This window comes from Nannospalax galili, unplaced genomic scaffold, assembly GCF_000622305.1.
Source record: "Nannospalax galili isolate Female #2095 unplaced genomic scaffold, S.galili_v1.0 scaffold54, whole genome shotgun sequence".
NCBI classification, from domain to species: Eukaryota; Metazoa; Chordata; class Mammalia; order Rodentia; family Spalacidae; genus Nannospalax; species Nannospalax galili.
Window position 1 is genome coordinate 12,762,596 of NW_008341028.1, and position 20,227 is coordinate 12,782,822.

The window sequence follows — 20,227 nt, forward strand, 5'->3', positions numbered from 1 at the left end:
TACTAACTATGCTATGAAATTAGAAAGGAAGGAAAATATAGTGTTTCAATAATTTTGAAAGTTTTGTCATAACTAAAAATACTTTTTCTACATAACTGCATTTACAATTTAATTTATTATTAGTTTTTTCAAAGTAGAGATAATATAGGGTAAGAAAAATTGGGGGCTGGAGAGATGGCTTAGCAGTTAAGAACACTGACTGTTCTTACAGAAGACCCAGGTTCAATTCCCAGCACCCACATGGCGGCTAACAACTGTCCATAACTCCAGTTCCAGGGTATCTGATGCCCTCTTTTGTCCCCCATGTGCACTTCATGAGCCGGTGACTTACATATGTGCAGGCAGAACACTCATACACATAAAACTAAAACATTTTTTTAAAAAAGAAAAACCCATAGCAGTCCTCATGCTACACAACAACTGAGACCAATTTGTTCAGTTACCATTGTCTGGGGGACTTGGGGACCCCGACCTCTGACTTCAGATTAACATTTGAACATTTTACATTCCAAAATACATGAACCTTGGATTTTCATTCCAAGAAACTTTATGCACTTATTTATTAAGATGGGGTTTTGCTATGTTGCCAAGGCTAGTCTCAAACTCTTAACTCAAGTGATTTCCTTATTCTCAGTTTCCCAGGTACCTGGGACTAGTGGCATATGTGCCTGGTTTAGGCAAACATTTGAATGCTCACTTGAGAATAAATCCAAATGTTGGAGGAAAAGTTTTTTGTGTGTGGTTGATGAAGAGATAAAAATATGTGTCCTTATATTTACAGACAAATAGCCCAGTCACCACTCATCAAAGATGCTCATTTTGCACCAGAGACTACTGCCAAGTACCACAACTGGTCACACATGGACATTGTGAACTACCAAAGCCTAAGTGACACATCTATAATGCAACCTCTACACTTAAGCCTCATGGAACATAAAACAGGGGTAAAGAAGACACTAATGAATCTCTCAGTTCTCATTAATGAAGCTCCCTCACGTAGCAGAGGGCCAGGAACACAAAAGGTCACAAATGGCCAAAGCATAGCGATCAAGAGTCTGCTGAATGCTGGTCCTTAGACAGGACTCCTTTATTAAATTTCACCCACCCAAGGCTCAGGGACCATTGAGGAAGAGGGGACAGAAAGATTCTAAGAGCCAGGGAGGAGGTGCACGACCATATGGAAACAGAGTCCTACAAACAAGCTCCTGAGAACCTGCTCATATGATTCTATGGCAATGGTGTCAGCATATACAAGTCCCATGCAAACTTAGGGAGACAAAAACCCAGTACAGAATTGGGAAAATGAACAGCAGACACCAATCTTATCTGAAGAAATATTGGCAACTGATTGCTGCCAGGTAAAGAAGAGCTGATATTCTTAAAACAAGGGACTCTAGACAGGCTGACTAGATAGACCTCAGTGGGTGGACTTGCACTGAGGAATGTCTGGGGACACTGACAACACAGTGGGCCTTAACAGGGATGACAGAGTATATGGGCTCCAGTGGGGGGTATGGGAGGGTGCCAGTGGTGATGGGGGTATAAAGATGATTAAGATTGTTTGAGATGTTCTGTATGAAATACACAAAAATTCAATAAAAACAAATTTTTTAAAATGTGTAAATGACAGCAATAGTTTGCTGAATCCAGCTGAAGTAGTTGCACGCACTGGTGAAGACACCAGGTTTGTGGAATAAAAGTTTTTGATACCATGTATGTATAATGTAGAACTAGATCTCATCAGTGTGATAGGAGATAGTCTCTTTCTGGGAAACCAGGCTCATTTGCCTTTAATCATCTACTGTTCAATGTACAACTGACACTTGATGTGAAGTAGAGGACTATGCAAATAGCATGGAACTTAGCTGCAGAATTTCTAGGAACTGGGCAGGATACACTAAGATAATGTACACTATGAAGACGTGGATGCATTTTTGAGAAAAATGCCACCAAGGCTGCAGGGGACAACTATGGAAGAAGAGGAGCCTGGCATCTTCCATTATGCAGATACTGCTGTATTGCTATTGTTATTACATTATAGGCATTGAAATTCCAAGTATTGAGCTGGAGAGATGGCTCAGTCAGTAAAGTACTTCCTGTGTACACATGAAGACCTGAGTTCAATCCCTATGTAAAGTCAGGCATGGTGGTATGTGATTGTAAGCCCAGTGCTGGGGAGGTAGCAACAGAAGAATCCTTGGGATTCACTAGGCAGTCAGCCTAGCCTGATGGGATAGAGGGGATGGGCTCAGGTCCCAGTGAGAGTCTGTCTAAAACGAAAACAAAACAAAACAAACAAAAAACAAAATAAACAAGATGAGGCTGGATATAGTGGCACACACCGTTATTCCTAGCACTCTGGGTGCAGGGGCAGGCAGATTTCTGTGAGATCAAAGCCAGCCTGGTCTACATAATGTCCTGTTCCAGGACAGCTGGGGATACAAGGAGACCTTTTCTCAAAAAACAAAGAAATAAACAAACCAAAAATAAAAATAACCTCAAAGATGGACAAAGCCTGAGGAATGACACCAGAAGTTGACCTCTGGTCTCCACATGCATGCCCACACACATGCATGCATACCTGCACGCACACACGCATGCACACACGCACACACGCACACACACACACAGATTACTGTAGAGAGAGGGAGAGATTACTGATAACATCTAAAAGTACAACATATAGTGTGTACTATATGTTGGTTATTTCTACCACAAACCTCATGTTTATTGATTAAATGTAAGAATACTTTGCATTGGCATCAAAATTCAAGAGACAAAACATAAAGTAGCTATTTTTGGTAAAAGGCAAGATAAACTATTTCTTTATGGATGGTGGGAGATAACTGCCACTTAGGGGCCCAAAGAAGTCAACCAGATAGATTTGTTTGGGCTCTCACAATGCTAGTGCACCAAATAAAAACTGAAGCAGTTCCCATTTTAATAATTTAGATTGTAACTTTTTTATTATGTCATAATACTCTTATTCACTTAGGGTTACCTACCTGGGCACCTGAAAATATTTTGTGATCCCTGTTTAATGAGGAGAAAAATAATAATAATCCCTTCCAGGAGAAAATGATAGGATTTTGGATGATTACATTTGCTTTGTTATCACTTTTTAATAATTACATTTTATTTAGTGTGTATGTATATGCATGTGTGCACATGCCATGACATGTATATAGAGGTCAGAGGACAACTTGTGGAATTCAGTTCTCTTCTTCCACCATGTGGGACCCAGGGATTGAACTCAAGCATGAGGCTTCACAGCAAGTGCCTTTACCTATTGAGCTAGCTTTCTGGTCCCGATATCTTTAATTTTTATTTTATTTTATGTTTTTTGAAACAGGGTCTCACACTATAATCCAGGCTGGCTGGAACTCACTATATAGCCCAGGCTGACTTAAAACTCATGACAATTCTCCTCCAAAGTGCTGGGATTACAAGCATCAACAGCCTTGATATCTTTTAAGGTTTCATTGATACGAGTGTCCTTTTCAGATACAGAAACCATTATTAATCAACTGTAAACTAAGGGCTTCAAGTTAAGGAATAATAAATATATGTAGGCTCACTGGCTTAAAATACAAGAACAGGTGTGACTAGGTTTATAGAATGTTTGTGGTCACAGACATAAGACTTAAATGGGACAGAGTGTCTCATATTAGTATCATTTACTGCATTTCTGGTGCAGGAAATTCAATATCATCTTTAAAACTTGTTTCTCAAACATAAAATTCAGCACTGTCAAACTCACTTTAGAGAGATGCTCAGTGGTTAAGAGAGCTTACTGCTCTATCAGATGATCAGAGTTGGGATGCCAGCACCCACACTGAGCAGCTCACATATGTTTATAACTCTAGCTCCAAGGGATCCAACACCCTCTTCTGGCCTCTGAGGGCACCCCCACACACATGTGCATATACACACATATAAATAATTTTTAATCTAGAAGAGATATGTAATAGTCCTGAAGAAAAGCAACACATTTTAATTAGTAACAAGAGTTTATAACACAGATCAGTTAGTAAAGAAAATATAAAGGCCCAACTGTCATGCAAGGTTTAATACATATGCCCCTCTCTTGAATATGGAGCAGGGAGTTACTGAGCAATACGGTCATGCAAATCTGCAAGAATTATTCAAAGATGCATTTGGCATGCATACTCCTTGAAAGTCATCACCTGTCAAGAAAAATCTGTGTAGTACAAAACTTCCGAAGTTATGAATTCAGCCCTCTTTTCAGCTAGATGTGCTTTTTCTGCCCCTGAAATGCTCTGAATGTGAACAGGTGTACAGGTGAGATGCTACATGTATAGAATTTGTCAGTGATGTGATACCTGAAAAACCTGTACTAAAAGAAGAAAATGATAACACCAGACCAAGCAGAATCATCCCTGGATACGGAGGCCCCCTTCATGCAGCCAACCTAAACGCTGATGAGATGTACAGGGTTCTACATAACAGGAGTGCCTGAGCATGTAGACCTGCCCTACAGAAGATGCCTGTGCTCTGCTGAGCTCTGAGAGCTTTAAGCAAGCTCTCTCTGCCTGAGATATATGCTCCCTCTCCTTTTTCTAGCTGACTTCTTTCTGTTACCCTTTGAAGTCTCGCCTTAAATATTACTGCCTCTGGGACTCATCTTGATGTCCCAGAATGGGTTAGTTATTCCTTATTTGTGTACCCATAATTCCCTCCTGGACTGTCCCTTGAGAAGCACTGGTCACCCTGAATAGTGGCCCCTTGTTTACTTTTCCATAATTCCCCACAACCTCAGGAATCTGTGAGACTATGTCTGTCTTGCTCACACCCGTTTTCCTCATTGGAGATCTCAGAGCATGCTGGTTGGGTGGTCTATTTGCGTCTCAGTTCACTCATGTGCTCATGGGTGACTCATTTGTGAGCTGGAAAAGGTTTAAAATATAGCCAAAAATGGTCTTGATGCCTAATAGAGCTTATCAAGAAGCAGAAATTCTTGGAACATGTTTTGTATGCAGTCTGGAACATCAGAAAATTTGTCTGGAAAGAAAGATTGAAAAGGAGGACCTGCGTGAAAAAGAGGAAGGAAACTTGGAACTATCTCTCCAAGGCAGTGTAGGGATGATAATATCTTGACTAGAGATCAGGAATCAAAGACAAAGGCCAGAGAATCTAAAAGGATAAAGGAGTAGTTATTGGAACCCTGAAGCCACCAAAACCCCCCTATGAATGTTGACATTGAGAGGACATGAAGAGTTGGGGGTCAAGATATGTCTCTATCAATTGGGTTCCATTCTCTCCTAGATCTGAATATTCTCTCACCTAGCAAAGCAAAGGCTGATCTTGAGTAGATAAGCAGGGAGAGAGTCAGCTGACATCAAGGAAGGACAGTAGGCAGATATCCTAGAATAATCTAAGACCCCAGGGCTTAAAAGACACCAACAACTGATTCAAGAAGCCAGCATTGCTTTTCTAACAAGGAAGCTGGCCAGAATCCAGCTGTTTGTTAGAAAGCTCCCTACCACTCCTGTTTTTAAGAAACAGCAGTCTCTCCACCAGGAAACCACAGCTAAGAAACTTCTACAGACTTTCAGTGATCCTTAGCATACAGCCAAGTTCCTTACTATGGCTCACAATGCCTGTCATGTCAGTTTTATCTTCTACTGTGATTACTCAGGCAATTACAGTAAAGGAAGGAGTTGCCTCCTCTGTGAATCCAGAAGAATCTGGAAAAGGAGAATACGCCAGCCTGATTCTTTATATGCGCCTGTAAATCCTATCTAGCAAGTAGAAATGGCCACTGCCTAGGAGTAAGGTGGCAAGGGCTTCCGTCCTCTGCTCTGTTCTTTCTGGCTCTTCAGGGTCTAGACTCCCCAGAACCCCATTACTCCTCAATCTGAATTGGGGTAACTGAGCTGTTTCTTATGATGCACAACTCTGGACTCCACTGGTCCACCTGAACTAGGATGAGTTCAGTTATAAGCCTTGGCTAGACTAACCCCAGGAGTGGGCCTACTCATCCCCTACATAGGTACCACTCTGAGGTTTTATCAGACAGGGAAGTTACCTCCTCGGCCTTCACTGGCAGCTGGCTTCACTTGGATTGGACGATTCATCTGAAAGACATGGGATCAACACACTTATTCAGCATGACTGCCTTGTCCCTGGGCCCTGCTCCTTCTCCCCACTGAGTTCCCCAGGATCTGAGCCCCAGCCTCTTTGCACTCTGCAACCCCTCTTCTCCCACTGGGAGAAGATTCCTATTTTAGTCCCAGGAGTTTAGAAAGTGCTGGAACCTGAAGGGCTGGGTGGCAGGAAGCTCAGTGGCAAACACAGGGAGGATGCAGTGGCTAAAGAGATTCTTCTGTCTTGGATTCTGGGTGGGGCCACGTGGTGGCCCATTTCTCAGGCTCTTGGACTTATGCAAAGGCTTTGAGTGAGAGAAATTGGGTAGGAGGGTATAATTGATATAGCACATTTGTGGTTTATGTCTAAAACTGAGAATATAATGCTATGTGTTATTTAGATTAAACAATCTGGGACTCAGACTTAGTGCTATGTACCCTCAATTCTACCATTTCATGGTTGTATGATTTTTAAGTAAACCATTGTCTCTCAAATTCAATTCACTAATTTGGGAAAACATTCCTAAGTTTCTGTGCCACCGCAGTCTCCACACTCACCCCTTCCAGCCCCTTCTAAATGCCCCTTTCCCCAGGAACGTTGGCGTTCTCTAGGGCACCATCTTCACCCCTGCTCATCTTGCTCTTATTCTTCCTGGATCGCTTCACCCACACCCACAGCCTCAGCAGCTGTCCACACAGGGATGACTCAGACCTCTGCCTCTCCAGCCCACATTCTCTCCTGAGTCTCAGACCCATGTTTCCAGCTGCTCACTGGGCATCCTGACTGGAAAGGCCCACTAACACTCTCCACTCAACACACCCAAACCCAAGCTCTTTTCACCCAAACTCGAACCTCCCAGTCACTCAAGCTATAATCCTGGAAAGCAACTTGACTTTTCCCTCCAACCCTTCCCTCCTCCAACCAGCTTCATCTTTTAATTCAAGGGTTCCCTGATCAAACGTGGGACCCATATTAGATTCTTAAGGTTGGGGGAATTGTATAATCTGAAAAAGCTCCTAGGTGATTTTAATATATACCCCCACCTTCCCATCCCCCAACCGCCCTGAGTGAATTCATGATTGAATCCCCATCTCACCTTCCTCTCATAGGTGTTGTGGGGATCATATGAGGTAATGGGGATGCAAAAGGTCTTGGTAAACTGCCAAGAGCTGGGTGCGTGGGATGTGAGGAATTGTTGTTGGGGGGCAGACAGCTGAGTGCCGGGAGGAAGGAACAGCCGCCTTCCTGTTCGTGGAGGAAGGGGTACTGATGCCCATCTGGCCTGAGAAGGTGATGATCTGACCCCCTCCCCTCAGGAAACGCACTGCTTCTGCACCAATCAGGGGCCATTCCATCCCTTCCAATGTGCTCGTTGCCGAGACAACAGGCAGCTTCCTGTTACCATAGCCACAAGTGCTACCCAGTAACCATGGTAACACCCTGGCAGTCACAGTTGAGCAATTTCTTTGGATCAAATTTGGGGGTAGGAGGGGTGGGGAGAACTTGTTTTTTTTTTTTTTTTAATTTTTTTTAAAGAAGAAGAAGAAGGAAAGGAAAGGAAAACAGGCCAAGTCAGAACCAGCATAATCCCCCCTCCCACCCAGGGCTCTGACACACCCACCCTCTGGTGGTGGAGCACTTGCAGTGTACCAGGCTGTGGGAAGGGGCCGAGACACCGACAGGACTCAGGTTGCAGTCTAGAGGGGATGCCAGATCAATCCAAGCAGATCAGGGCGAGCTGGACAGGTCTGGACTGGCCTGGACCAGGGACCAGGAAGACAGGACCCGTCCCTGGGCATGGCCACCTGTGAGTGTAGAGGAGAAACCAAGAGACAGAGCCATGGAAAGGAGAGACACAGGGAGAGATGAAGAAAACAGCAAGACAGAAATGACGAGAGAAAGTAAGAGACAGGCCTAGAAAGGTCAAAGAAAGAATTACTGGTGGGGATGGGAAAGGAGAGGGTGACAGGTCAGGAAGCAGGTGCAGGGGGAGCAGGGAGAGCCTGGTAGAAGGAGAGGGGCAGAGGGCTGAGCTAGGGGTCAGTGCGGGTGAGCAAAACCATCATTATTTTATTAGCTCTTAAATAGATCGTAAGAATTTTTCTCTGGAGTGACGAGAGCATGTGACAGCAGCAGTTTCCATGGTAGCTCCCTGGCTAGGTTTCCTGGGAGATGGTGTTCATTAGTGCTCTAGGGGGACGCCCTTTTCCCTCCTCCCAACCACTCTGCTACCTTCTGATGGAAGGTGGATACTGGGTAGTACACAGGACTTCCAGCTTAGGCCTGTCAGAGCTGGAAGTCTACACCTCTACCATTTCCACATACTGATAACATTTCCTGAACTCTGTGATGAGCTCCAGTGATGGCTTAGATGGGGACCCTCTCCTTATAGGCTCCCAGAGGAAAACATAAGGCCCACCACTTCCTGAGAGGCCACCAGGTGATAGGCCCTTCCTGAGACACTTTATATACATTGTTTCCAAATCCTTCTAACTACTGGGCAAGGCAATACTACTGCCCCCATATTATGGATGAGAAAAGCTGAGATGAAATCACTTGCTAGGATAAGCTAGGATTTGCTCCATGTCTGCCTAGTCTGTCTGATAGTAAAGTTCATGGCTTTTGCATTGTACTTTCAACTCCATGGTTTTTCTTTGTTGCTGTTTTTTGTTTTGTTTTGTTTTTTTGAGATGAGGTCTCCCTGTATCCCCAGCTGGCCTGGAACTCACTATGTAGACCAGATTGGTTTGGTTCTCACAGAGCTCTCCCTGCCTTTGCCTCCCAAGTAATGGTACTAGGGTGTGTGCCACCATGCCCAGGCGTATTTTTGTTTTTAACAGAGAGTCTCACTATGTAGTTATGGCTGGCCTCAAACTCATTTTTAAATTTTTTAATATTTACTTTAATTATTTTCAAACCAGGGTCTCAGTATATACTCCTGGCTGGCCTAGAACTCACAAAGATCTATCTGTCTCTGTTTCCCAAGTGCAGGGATTAAAGGCATGGGCCATTATACCCAACTGGCCTCAAACTCATGATCCTTCTGCCTTGGCTTCCTGAATTCTGGGTGATAAAGTACCATCATGTGCTGCTCAAGTCCATTGTGTGTGTGTGTGTGTGTATATACCTGTGTTCATGTATGTGCACATGCGTGTACATGAGTGAGAAGGCTGGAGTTGACATCAGGCATCTTCCTCAGTCGCTCTACCTTATTTTTTTCAGATAGGGTCTCTCACTCACTGAACCTGGAGTTCACCAAGTCAGCTAGACCATACTAGATATAAGCCCAGGGTTTTCCCATCTCTGCCTAGCTATGAAATTACAAGGGTGTGTCACCACCTTTGGCTTTTTAGTAGGTTCTGGGGGACCAAATTCAGGTCCCCATGCTTTCATGGCAAGCACTTTACTGACTGAGATCTCCCCAGCCCTCGACTCCATTCTTAAGGCCTGAACACAATGAAGCACCAGGTACCTGGGGCCTTGTGGACACCACCAAGTGAAGAGTTATGAGTGAGGCTTGGCTCCAGCTGGAGAGGCTGACACAGGAAATGCTTCATGAGGAGCAGATTTGACCTGGGCTTTGCAGGTGGGTCAATGGCCAGGTAGAGATAATGGAAGATGTAGAGCTGGCAGCTGACCACTCAAGATGGCTACAATAGGGACAGGCAGTTGCAAGCTGAAAACACATGGGTTCTGGCACCTGAGGAGCAAATTGCTTCTGAGAAAGATGTGTATTTAAATCTTGGTTACATCACTGGGAACTTCTCTAAGGTTTTTGCACCTCAGTATCCCCACTCATAAAAGGGGGGCTGGGCAGGGTGGCGCATGCCTTTAATCCCAGAATTTGGGAGGTAGAAGCAGGTAGATCTCTGTGAGATTGAGGCCAACCTAGTCTACAAAGTGAGTTCCAGGCCAGCTGGGGCTACAGAGAGACCCAGTCTCAAAAAACAGGAAATGCGGGAGTGGGGGTAAATAATGATCCTCTGTCTCAGGGTTATAGTGAAGATTACAATGCCTAGATCTTAGTAAGTGTACTAGATAAAATAAGTTTTGTTTGTCTCTTTTGGGGTGCGTGCGTGCGTGCGTGTGTGTGTGTGTGTGTATCTGTGTGTCTGTGTGTCTGTGTGTGTATGTCTGTGTCTGTGTCTCTGTGTGTGTCTGTGTGTGGTTTTTTGTTTGTTTTGGTGAGAGGTAAAACTGAAAGGCAGGCAGGGGCCGGATCAGGACAGGCTGTGAAAAGTGTCTCTGAGGATCTTGACTTAGTTGTATTTCAAATGCTATAAGAATCCAGGAAAGGACTTTTAAAGTGTGTGTGGAGGGTGCCTATCTGGTCAGTTTAATCTTATAAAGCCCATAAGCTGTTACAGTGAAGAGAAAGGGTTGGGGAGGGAGTGAGTAGAAGCAGGAATGATGCAAGGGGTGAGAGTGATTGAACTAGTATAGCAGGAAATGGATAGACCCGAGAGATGGTCAGGAAGAATGAACAGAGCTAGAGTTCTATTGGGTTTGGGCCCAAGGGAAAGGAGGGAATATGGGCTCACTCTCAGGTTTATGGCTCAGGAATTGGGGGAAGAGACTGTTTGGGAGTTTGAAGGTACATGGAAGGCCCCAGATGAGCAAAGAGTTGAGGACAGTAGTGCTTTCCAGGCCCTGAGCCTCAGCCCCACAGAGTAGTAGTGGTCACAAGGGATGCCTTAACTTTAGGTGCTCTATGTGTGGCTGGATAAGAACATCGCTCATATGAGCTGCCAGGCAACCTGTCTGGCCTTGTTCCTGCTATAAGCAGGGAGGAATCTGGGAGTGAGGTAAGGAAAAGGGGTGTTGACTCCTCAGCCAACAACATGGCATGGGACTTCAAGTAAGCCCTTGCTTTGGCTGAGTACATGTTCCTTCCAGAGTTTCTCATGTGGATTCCAGGCCCATGTCAGCTTCAGGGCCTTGAAGGGGAAATCAAGGCAGAGAATGTCAGAGAGAGGATATAAACTACCCCAGCCAGTGGAATGAAGGAGGTCAGAGGCAACACTGATGTGCATAAGGCCCTGGACCTTCTGACCCAGTAAGCAGAAATCAAGATCTAACCCAATGCTCTGATTGACTTGTCTAAAAACTCCTGTCTTTGGACTCAGCATCACCTTGTCCTGACTTCTGTTCATTTGATTGCAAGTGAACAGTGATGCACGCTGCTTGGAGCAGCATCCCCACCAATCTATGGGAAGAGAGTTTATCAGTAGTCTCTATCCCTGGAGGAGGGCCCATTGGTGAGTCTTGAGAGAGGTGTCATGAGGTCAAAGGAGAATGGAGCAGTTAAAAAAAAAACCTGCAAACCACCAATTTTAGCACTTTGTTTTACTTCACCTCTCCTAATCCAATCCACTGCATAAATATATATATATGTATATACATATATATGTATATATAGAGAGTGAGAGAAAGAAAGAGAGAGACTCACTATGCAGCCCTGGCTGACCTGGAACTCACTGTGTAGATCAGGCTAGCCTGAAATTCATAGAGTTCTGCTTGTCTCGGCTCCTAAGTGCTAGGATTAAGGGTATGTGCCACCATGGCCCAGCCTATATGCATATCTTAACTCCGGAGTCCATCCTCTCCGCCCCATTCTTGCACTATCCCAGCTCCAAGCAGCATGCATCACTCTTCACCTGCACTCAAATGATATTGTCCTAAAGGGCCATCCTCCAGTGTTGCTCCCTCTTCAGCTTAGTCTTCACACTGTAGCATTGTAGAATAATCTTTGAAAATCAGTCCTTTACCCTTTCTTCCTTTTTTTTTTTTTCGAAACAAGATTCCCTGTAGTCTCAGCTGGTCTGGCCTGCAACTCGCCATGTAGACCAGGCTGGCTTCAATCTTACAGAGATCTGCCTGTCTCTGCCTCCCAAGTGCTGGGATTAAAGGCATGTGTGCCACCATTCCTAGCTCAGTTCCTTCTTAAATCCACCAATGGCCTCTTATCGCACACCTCCTGATAAAGCTCAAGACTCTCCGAGTGTCAGAACATATGTTTCCTGCCTCCCCTGATGCCCAGTGACACAATACTCTCTAGTCATCTGCAACCACAGCCGTCGTTGCTGCACATCTTCCTGTCAGTTCTTGTATTATCTCCAGAATTTCAGAAGTGATCTTGGTCTTTTAGGGTTACAGAACCTCAGATATTAAGAAACTATCTGATAGCATTTTTTTTTTCTGAAAGCTCCATCCTTCCTCCAACTCTTGATGTCTCTTTTATATGCCCAGGTGTAACTCTAATGGGGTGCAGTGAATTACTTTTGGGCTGGAAGCTCCTGGAGGGCAAAGCCTCATTGACCAAGTGGCTGGTAGCAAATATGGTACCTTTTTATAGATTGCAAGATGGCATGCCTCCAAACATGGGGATAAACACAAAAATCAGTGCCCTTTCTTTCAGCTGACACAATACTGCTCTGATGTTCATGGCTTGGTCAGTAAAGTATAGCTAGATTTAACTTCCATTTTCTCTCTCTGTCCAAGTTGTTTTTCACAGGTCACAATTTTACAAGCAAGAACAGCCCTCTACTTGGTTGTGTCTGCCTCCTTCAGTTTTTGGAGGAAGGGAGGTCATGGGCAGGGAGATAGACCAATAGGAACATCCTCTTCACTCCTGAAGCAGGGCTAAAGTGGGCCCCAGTCTCTTCAGGTAGATTCTGGAACCTCAAGTGAGGCTGAAAGAAATAGTAGCAGTTTCAGAGGGAAGGGGCTTCGGGAAAGGGGAGCCAGGTGGGACAGATGGCTGCAGTTTGAAGGAAGTCCTGAGTAGATAGCCAAGCTTCAATAGGTGACAGAGACTGATGGGGGAAAATGGAGGGGAGCTGAGGGGAGGTCTTATTCCAGCAGAGCCTATGCCATTTCCCCTAAGGGTGCAGGCTTGTTCTTTAGGGGTTCGCCCAGCTTTTCCTGATCCCTGATTGACAGATAGTCCTGCCAGATTCCAGCAGAAACTCAGATTGAAGTCTTATCCCTCTTTCTCCAGCAGGTGGCAGCTATGCCCAGGACCAAGTGCTCTCTATAGAGAGCTGGGCACCCGTTCCTCTCTGTGTGCTGGCAAGTCTGGGTCCAGGTAACTTAAGTTGTTGCTGTCCCTGGCAGGCTCAGAGGAAAGATTGATGGCACGGACATTGCTGGATCTAGCCGACACAGCCATTGATTTTCATTTAGGAGAATAATTAAATATTAATTTTCACTTTGTTAAGCTGAGGAGGGTGAATAAAGCCAATCCTAGCAGTATCAGAGGAAGCCAGACCATGCTGGAGGCCTGCAGATGGAAGGGAGGAAGAGAGTAGACGTTTCCAATTGTCGTCTTCTTCAGAAACTAAGACACATATCTGCCAGCGAGTTGGCTTACATAGTAGTGTAGTAGTTAAGTGAATAGAGTTCTGGGACCAGACTAACTAGGCTCAAAGCTTAGTTGGTCTCACTAATAAGTACATGACCTTAGGTAGTTTACTTTAAGACTCAGTTTCTTCATTTGTAAAATGGGAGAGGGTGCTAATAACAATACCTTCTTCACAAAGAACTAAATGACTTGGAACATGTAAAATGTCATGGATATTGGTGTCAATAACTGTTAGTTATTATCATTTTGCTTTTCTCCCCAAGAAATCCTTCTAGGACTCTAAGGCTTCCCAGCCCTTGTCTCAGAAGCAATCATCTTCATAAAATCCTGCAGGTACCACTCACCTAGGTTAACGCTGGGGCTCACTCAGAAGCCATTTCTCCCAAAGCTCATCTTAATTTTCTCAGTCTCCCATTGGTTTTCAGGGTGAAAAAATCCCTGAGCCTAGTGCTCAGTTTCCCTTCAACTGCAAACCTCTGTAGGATCCTGTACTCAGTCTGTCCCAAGCTCTCACAGCTCCTCCCCCGTGGGCTCACCCCATTTCCCACCCATCTATTTCTTCCATCTCTGTGTTTTTATCATGCCGTTTCCCTCACGGGTTCCTGCTTGTCTTGCTGACTGTTCTAGCAGCAGAAATCATTTGCTCCCACGGTTAGATGAATGATGGCTCCTACTGCCACTCCTACAAATGCTGCGCCTTCTCGTACTGCTGCCACTACCACCAGCTAGTGCTTACTGAGTGTTTATGTTCTACTGTCAGATTGTGCTGTGCACTTTACATGACAGCCCATTGGACTACGAGTCCAGTCTTACAGATGAAGAAACTTGGGTTTTAGACTTGCTCAGGATCACAGAGCTGGCAGGTGGCAGGGCCTGGATCCATGCCCAGGTCTATCTGACCCCACAGCCTACATTCAGAGGACTGGCAATGGTGCTGAGTTGGTGCTACTTGGCACTGAGTCCCTAAGAGTGAAGCTCAAATTGCTTCCGTTACTCAGATTAGCTCTAGGATGTGACATCCCACCAACAGCTTGATCTTGATTTTGGCAAAGCTTGTTCCATTGCTAGAAAGCTCCAATTCACAGAATTGGCTCCCTGACATTAAGCTGAAATAGGTGTTTCTTATGCTCATTGACCTTGGTCTTGATCTCTGGCCCCACCTACAGAAAATCAAATTCCTCTTCAGAAGCTTAAGGCAATCACCCCATCAGGCATGCTTAGAGACTTACTAAGTCTCAGTTTCTATCACTATAGCCCATTGAGCTGGGCTGTCAGTACAACCCATTCCTTAAAGATGAGAAAACCAAAGCTCAAGAGTCTAAGTAACATATGTGGAGATAGAATCAGTAGGTGGCATAGGAGAGATTCGAATATGGGTCTGTAAGACTGAAAACGTCAGTATTTTTTTGATACAGGATCTCCCTGTAGCACTGGCTGGCCTAGAATTCACAATGTAGACCCAGCTGGTCTCCATCTCACAGAGATCCACCTGCTTCCGCCTTCCAAGTGCTGTGATTAAAGGCATGCACCACCATGCCCAGCAAAAAAAACAAAAACAAAAACAAAAAAACTTATATTTTTAATTATCATATCCTTATGCCTTCATAATCTTTTAGTATTTTATTTATTATTTTTACTTTATATGTATGCATGTATTGCCTGCATGTAAGTGCACCCATGTCATGCAATGCCAGCGGAAGACAGAAGAGAGCATCAGATCCCCTGAAACTGGAGTTACAGACAGTTGTTAGCTGCCATGTGGGTGCTGGGATTCAAATCTGGGTCTTCTGTAAGAACAACCAGTATTCTTAACAGTTGAGCCATCTCTCCAGTTCCCTGATGCCTTCATATTAAAGTCCCACTAAACTCTCTCTCCATCAGCTATATATCCCCAATTCCTTTGAATTATATCATCCCATGATATGTTCTGTGTCTTTTTGTCTTCATTCCATCCTGGTCTCTTTCTGATAGGCCAATGACCCTCTTAAGACTAGAATGGACATTGTCCCAGATTTGGCCTATTCATGACATTTGAATAGTGCTCTTTTTCTAGACTCAATACCCTTCAGATAAGAGAAAATGAGGCCGGGAAGCATGGCTTGCTCTTGGCAACCCATGCTAGAACCTGTCACTACCACGTGAGTGGTAGGTCCTATTGTGCCTTTGCCTGTGACCATCCATGAGCCAAGACCACACCAGATGTCATCAGTGTTTATAAGCCTGGCTGCCTGCATAATCCGGTCTCTCATAACTTTAGCCAGTTTTATAATATGGAGCGAAGACAATTTTGGTGAATCAGGGTATCCCAAAAAAGTATTACCAAAAGAAGACCATAGAAAAGTAACATGAAGGACTACAGGACTGGAGAAAATGGAATACTAGCCCAGCAGGACCTCTTCCCCCATGTAACTACATATGTGTTCACAGCACTGACAAACAGTGCCTGAAGTCACAATTTTAGCCAAGGTAGAAAAATTCTAGCTTAGTTCACAACACTGATGTCTCCTTTAAAAGATGGGGTAGAACACTTGACCCAAGTGTCTTGAGCTAATTTCCTTGAGCCAAAAGCCTGAGTATGGACAGGATTTGAGTGATTCAGAGCATGCATAAACCCTCTCCTAGGCAAATGACTCTTTCCGCTGCTGGTGCCAACCCAACCCTGTATGCTGCTTTGGCATGCACACTAGGACATTTGTCCTCAGTTGGAGGTGATTCTCACCCCCCAACCCTCATGGACTTACCCCTGGCAGGGTCTTCTGTTCGTGTAGTGCACTCTGAGCCTTAAGAGCAGAGTCCCGGGCGCAGTAGGTAAGGAAGGCACAGCCTGAGGAGGAAGAAGGCTAGCTCAGGGAATTTCCTGAAACCCCCAAACATTCTTGGAAAGGCCCAAGTAAATTGACGAACTTAGGATCATTCTCCCTTAAACAAGAACACTGTTCTGGGAAGCTTTCTCTGCCTCCCACTTTCTCTGATGGGAGCATCTTGACATGCCTATGTCCCAGGCTCATTATCTCCTGGCCTTCTGTCCAGGAAACATATGTATCCACACCCAGTCACATGTTCATACAATCCCATAGCTCCCCACCCCACTCCATCCATAAATCCTGTCAGGATTAAACCTCCCTGAGCAGCTTTGCCCAGACTCCCTCATCTATTTTTGATATAGACTCATGGAGCCTCCAAGAATCAGCCTTAGTTTCTTCTCAACTCAGTTTCAAGTGACAGGAGAAAGAAGATGAGGATTGAAGGCCAGCTCCTTCCCAACACTTTCTAAGTTTGAAGTTGGGGGATGGATTGATTTGAGGTTTGGGAGATGGTTCAGGTTTAAGGGCCTCCTGTAAATCATTCCATCCAATGACCTTGACTGTTAAGATATGGCCTCTAAAAGGGATACTTGTAACACAACTTGGACTCATCTACAAGGATCAACAGGTATGGGGCAGGGAAGGAGTCTGGGTTGAGCTAGAGTCAGGCCTTTTACCACTCTGTGTTCCAATTTGAAATCTGTAGGCAGCTAGGAAACACTGAAGTAGGCATCTCTTCCTTCCCAACATTCACTGAGCATTCATTCATTCAGAAAATATCTAAAACTTACTTATTATGGAAGAGCATTATGGTGTGCTGGAGATGGAGAGGAGCTCAAGGAAATTAGATGTCATGAGGGACACCTAAGTCCAAAGGGTTGAGGAATGTCTCCAAGAAGAGCTTGAGGGCTGGGAATATAAATCAATCATAGAGTGCTTGCCTAGCATGCATGAGGCCCTAGGTTCAATCTACAGTAATTATAATAATAATAATAATAATAATTTGAGTCCTCAAAAATATTGACTTCTTTAAAACCAGGTGAAGAGAATGGTTGTGATTATTTCAGACAGAGGGAATAACACATGAAGACTGAGTCCAAAATGTGGTATTTTGAGGAAAATGATACAAGGCTAGTGTGGGTGGAGGCTTGTGAATGCTGGCAGAGTGGCTAGTGAGAGATGCAGGAATTGGGTTACATACAAACTTAGAGGCCTCAATTGATTTTGAACTTTTTCCTAAGAGCAATGGAGAGCCTGTAAAGGATTTGAACTATGGTTGTGACATGATAAGATCGGCATTTTCGAAAAAGAGCCTTTGGAGCATAGGAAGAAAAACTGAAGGAAAAGCAAGTGGGTATGGGAAGCCATTAAGAGTTGGTGTAGTTTTCCACTTAGACTTCATCAGACTAGAAAAGCAAATGGGAACTTTTTTTCTGGTGTCTTCTATGGAACTGCCTCCTTAACATGGGTGGGTTATCTACTATCTATTGAGATCATCTGGATAAACTCATATCAATCTGGTTAACTGAAGCTCAGAGATTGTGTCAGTCACAGGAAAGGGTTTGAGATGTTCTAATTCCCAGACTAGGGTTGTTTTCAAAGAACTGTGGTTGCCTCCAGAGACACCCAGCCATCAAAAGGAATATGAGTCACTCTAGCATTCAGACATCATAGTTGCTGGGGAGAGAGCAAGGATTGATGTTGACTTGGAGACCCTCCATATCTTGAACGACAACACTTTCCTTGGAGAGGTGTAGATTGTTTGGGGAATAAATCACCAAATCCCAGGTTTCACTTATATCACTGTTGTTTTTTTATCACTAAGCTGTAACATCTGACCACACACAAGGCGAGGGTGGGGGCTTTCTCAAAGGCTCAGGAGCCTAGATTCTACTTAAAGAAACCCAGGTGGACTGCCTGGCTTAGAGAGTGGAAGGATGGAAGGATGGAAATATAGAGAAGCATGGCTTAAGGGATGGATGAGTGGGAGGAAAATCAGAAAGAATTAGAACTAAATGAGAAAGAAAGAGAAGATGAGTAAACAATTCAGAGACTCTAGGTGTTTGGGTGTTTGATGAGAATTAAAGGTACTCTACATGTTTCCTTTATTGTACAGATAGCCTGTGAAGATTAGCTTTATACTTACACACTGAAATAAGTGTCTTGAAGATATAAGTGGATGGACAGGAAGACAGGCAGGTAGTTGGACTGTGTTATAAGGAATTCGTATGATGTGAACTTGTCCTCATGGCCCCTTAATATAACCTCACCCCAAAGGGTGGAAGATACACCCCCTACTCAGATGCTCCAGCTTTTCTATGGGCATTTTACCAAAGCCCCTACCTCATTATGCCAAGGAAAGCCCCTGGGCCTCCCATTTGGAAAGAGGCATCCATCTGATGCCAGCTCAGGCCTTAGGAATGGACCTGTAGCAGCTACCCAAGGCCTGCCACTCCTCTCTTAGAAAGATCATGGAGATAGCCTGTAACCCTTCCACCAAAATCCTGATGCCACAGCATAGTGGTGGCATGAGGATATAAGAATTTTTCTCCTCAAATTATTATTATATGATTCTGGCTCTTATTCTAGCCCAGCCTGGATAGACTTTTCTGCATGTAAACAAGTCTCCTCCCTTCTCTACAGGAAGAAAGGGGTGTGGCTGGTAGCTGGACAAGACCATGGTGCCTCTGTCTTCCTAGGAAGGGCATTGAGAAGACACCCCCCACCCCCCAGACACACACGCTCTTCTTCACCAGCCTAACCCACCCTGAGAGTGCTCTGACCTAGGATCAGCCTGTGAAGAAAAGAAAGCAGGAGGCCACCAAGAGGATTGGGAAGGGGAAAAGTAGCACAGAAGGGAGGAGGATTAGAGATTTAAAAGTGTGGATTCACCTAAGGGGATACCTAAGATGAAGAGGACACAGGCAGGTGGAAGTTCCCAGGTGAGGTTAGGGATTCTGGACTCAAATCAGAAGTGCTAAAGAGTATTGGCTTCTGGCGGAGCATATGAGATATTGGGGTTATTGTCAAGCATGAGGGGGGCATTTTGTTCTGAGAGTCTCCTGGCAGGTGGATTGGATTGTGTGTATTAGACAAGTCTGGATTCTGAAGGAGAGGAGAGTTGGTATGGAGTGTTTAAGACTGGCAGACCCGGAGTCAAATGAAGGTTCTGGGGGTTGCCTGGAATTGGAGGCCAAAAGGAGGGGTGCAAATCCAAGGTGTGTGTGAGCAGTTAGGCCTGAGTGGGGTAGCACCAGACAGAGAACACAGGAAATGCATGAAGCTAGGGGTCAGGAGATAGGGTGTTAAAGAGATGGAAGATAGAGTAAGTTTCCAAATTCCAGGGTTTGGGGTGTCTGATGGGAGGGATGGTGGGGAGGTCTAGCTGGGAAGTGAGGATGGTTGGGAGCTGATGGAAAGGGGTTTGGAGGTTAGAGTGAAGAACATCTTAGGGAACCAGAGTGATAACCAGGAGAGTGTCACAGAAAATTCTGGGTTCAGGTCTCTGGGATCTGGAGAGAGGACTGAGCTGAGGTGGGGCAGGTAATGAACTGGAGTCGAGCTGGCTCTAGGTAGGGGTAGGGTTGGGGCTGCGGTTGGGGCCAGGGTTGGGCTGGGCTGCACTCTAATTGGATTGGGACTGGGCTGGGCTGGGCTGACCCCCGCGCACCTTTGTGGAGGCCGGTGAGCCGGTCCTTCAGCACCGTCAGCTCGTAGATGCGGCCGAACTCCTCGAACAGTGGCTTGAGGTCCTGCTCGTCCAAACCCCGCGGGATCTGCCCCACGAAGAGCTTGATGGCGTCGTGGTCCTTCATGGGCACGGGACCTGGGTTCAGCCCGCTCATGCCGACGCCGCTGTCCGCGGTGCTGAAAGCCAGGCGTGGGCCGGGGCCGGCGGGCGGCGCAGACCCTCCTGGCGCCGCGGCCATGTCCCCGCCCAGTCCGCCCTCCC

At 45.2% G+C, this 20,227-nt stretch overlaps 1 protein-coding gene across 5 annotated transcripts in view; it reads right to left on the reverse strand.

The window, feature by feature from the left end:
• The window catches only part of Celf6 (CUGBP Elav-like family member 6), a 36,109-nt gene extending 15,902 nt beyond the window's left edge, over window positions 1-20,207 (reverse strand). For 3 of the 5 annotated variants that reach the window (XM_008836432.2, XM_008836431.2, XM_008836430.2), the window contains exons 1-3: window positions 19,946-20,207; window positions 16,213-16,295; window positions 6,050-6,098 (exon numbers count right to left, since the gene is read on the reverse strand). In XM_008836432.2, coding sequence (XP_008834654.1) covers window positions 6,050-6,098; window positions 16,213-16,295; window positions 19,946-20,204 — 391 coding nt within the window. In that variant the 5' untranslated portion in view covers window positions 20,205-20,207. Of the gene's footprint in view, window positions 1-6,049; window positions 6,099-7,204; window positions 7,498-7,729; window positions 7,914-16,212; window positions 16,296-19,945 lie in introns of those variants that run through there. The other 2 variants (XM_008836434.1, XM_008836433.2) reach the window with 2 other exon arrangements.
• Between the last annotated feature and the right edge of the window lie 20 nt (window positions 20,208-20,227).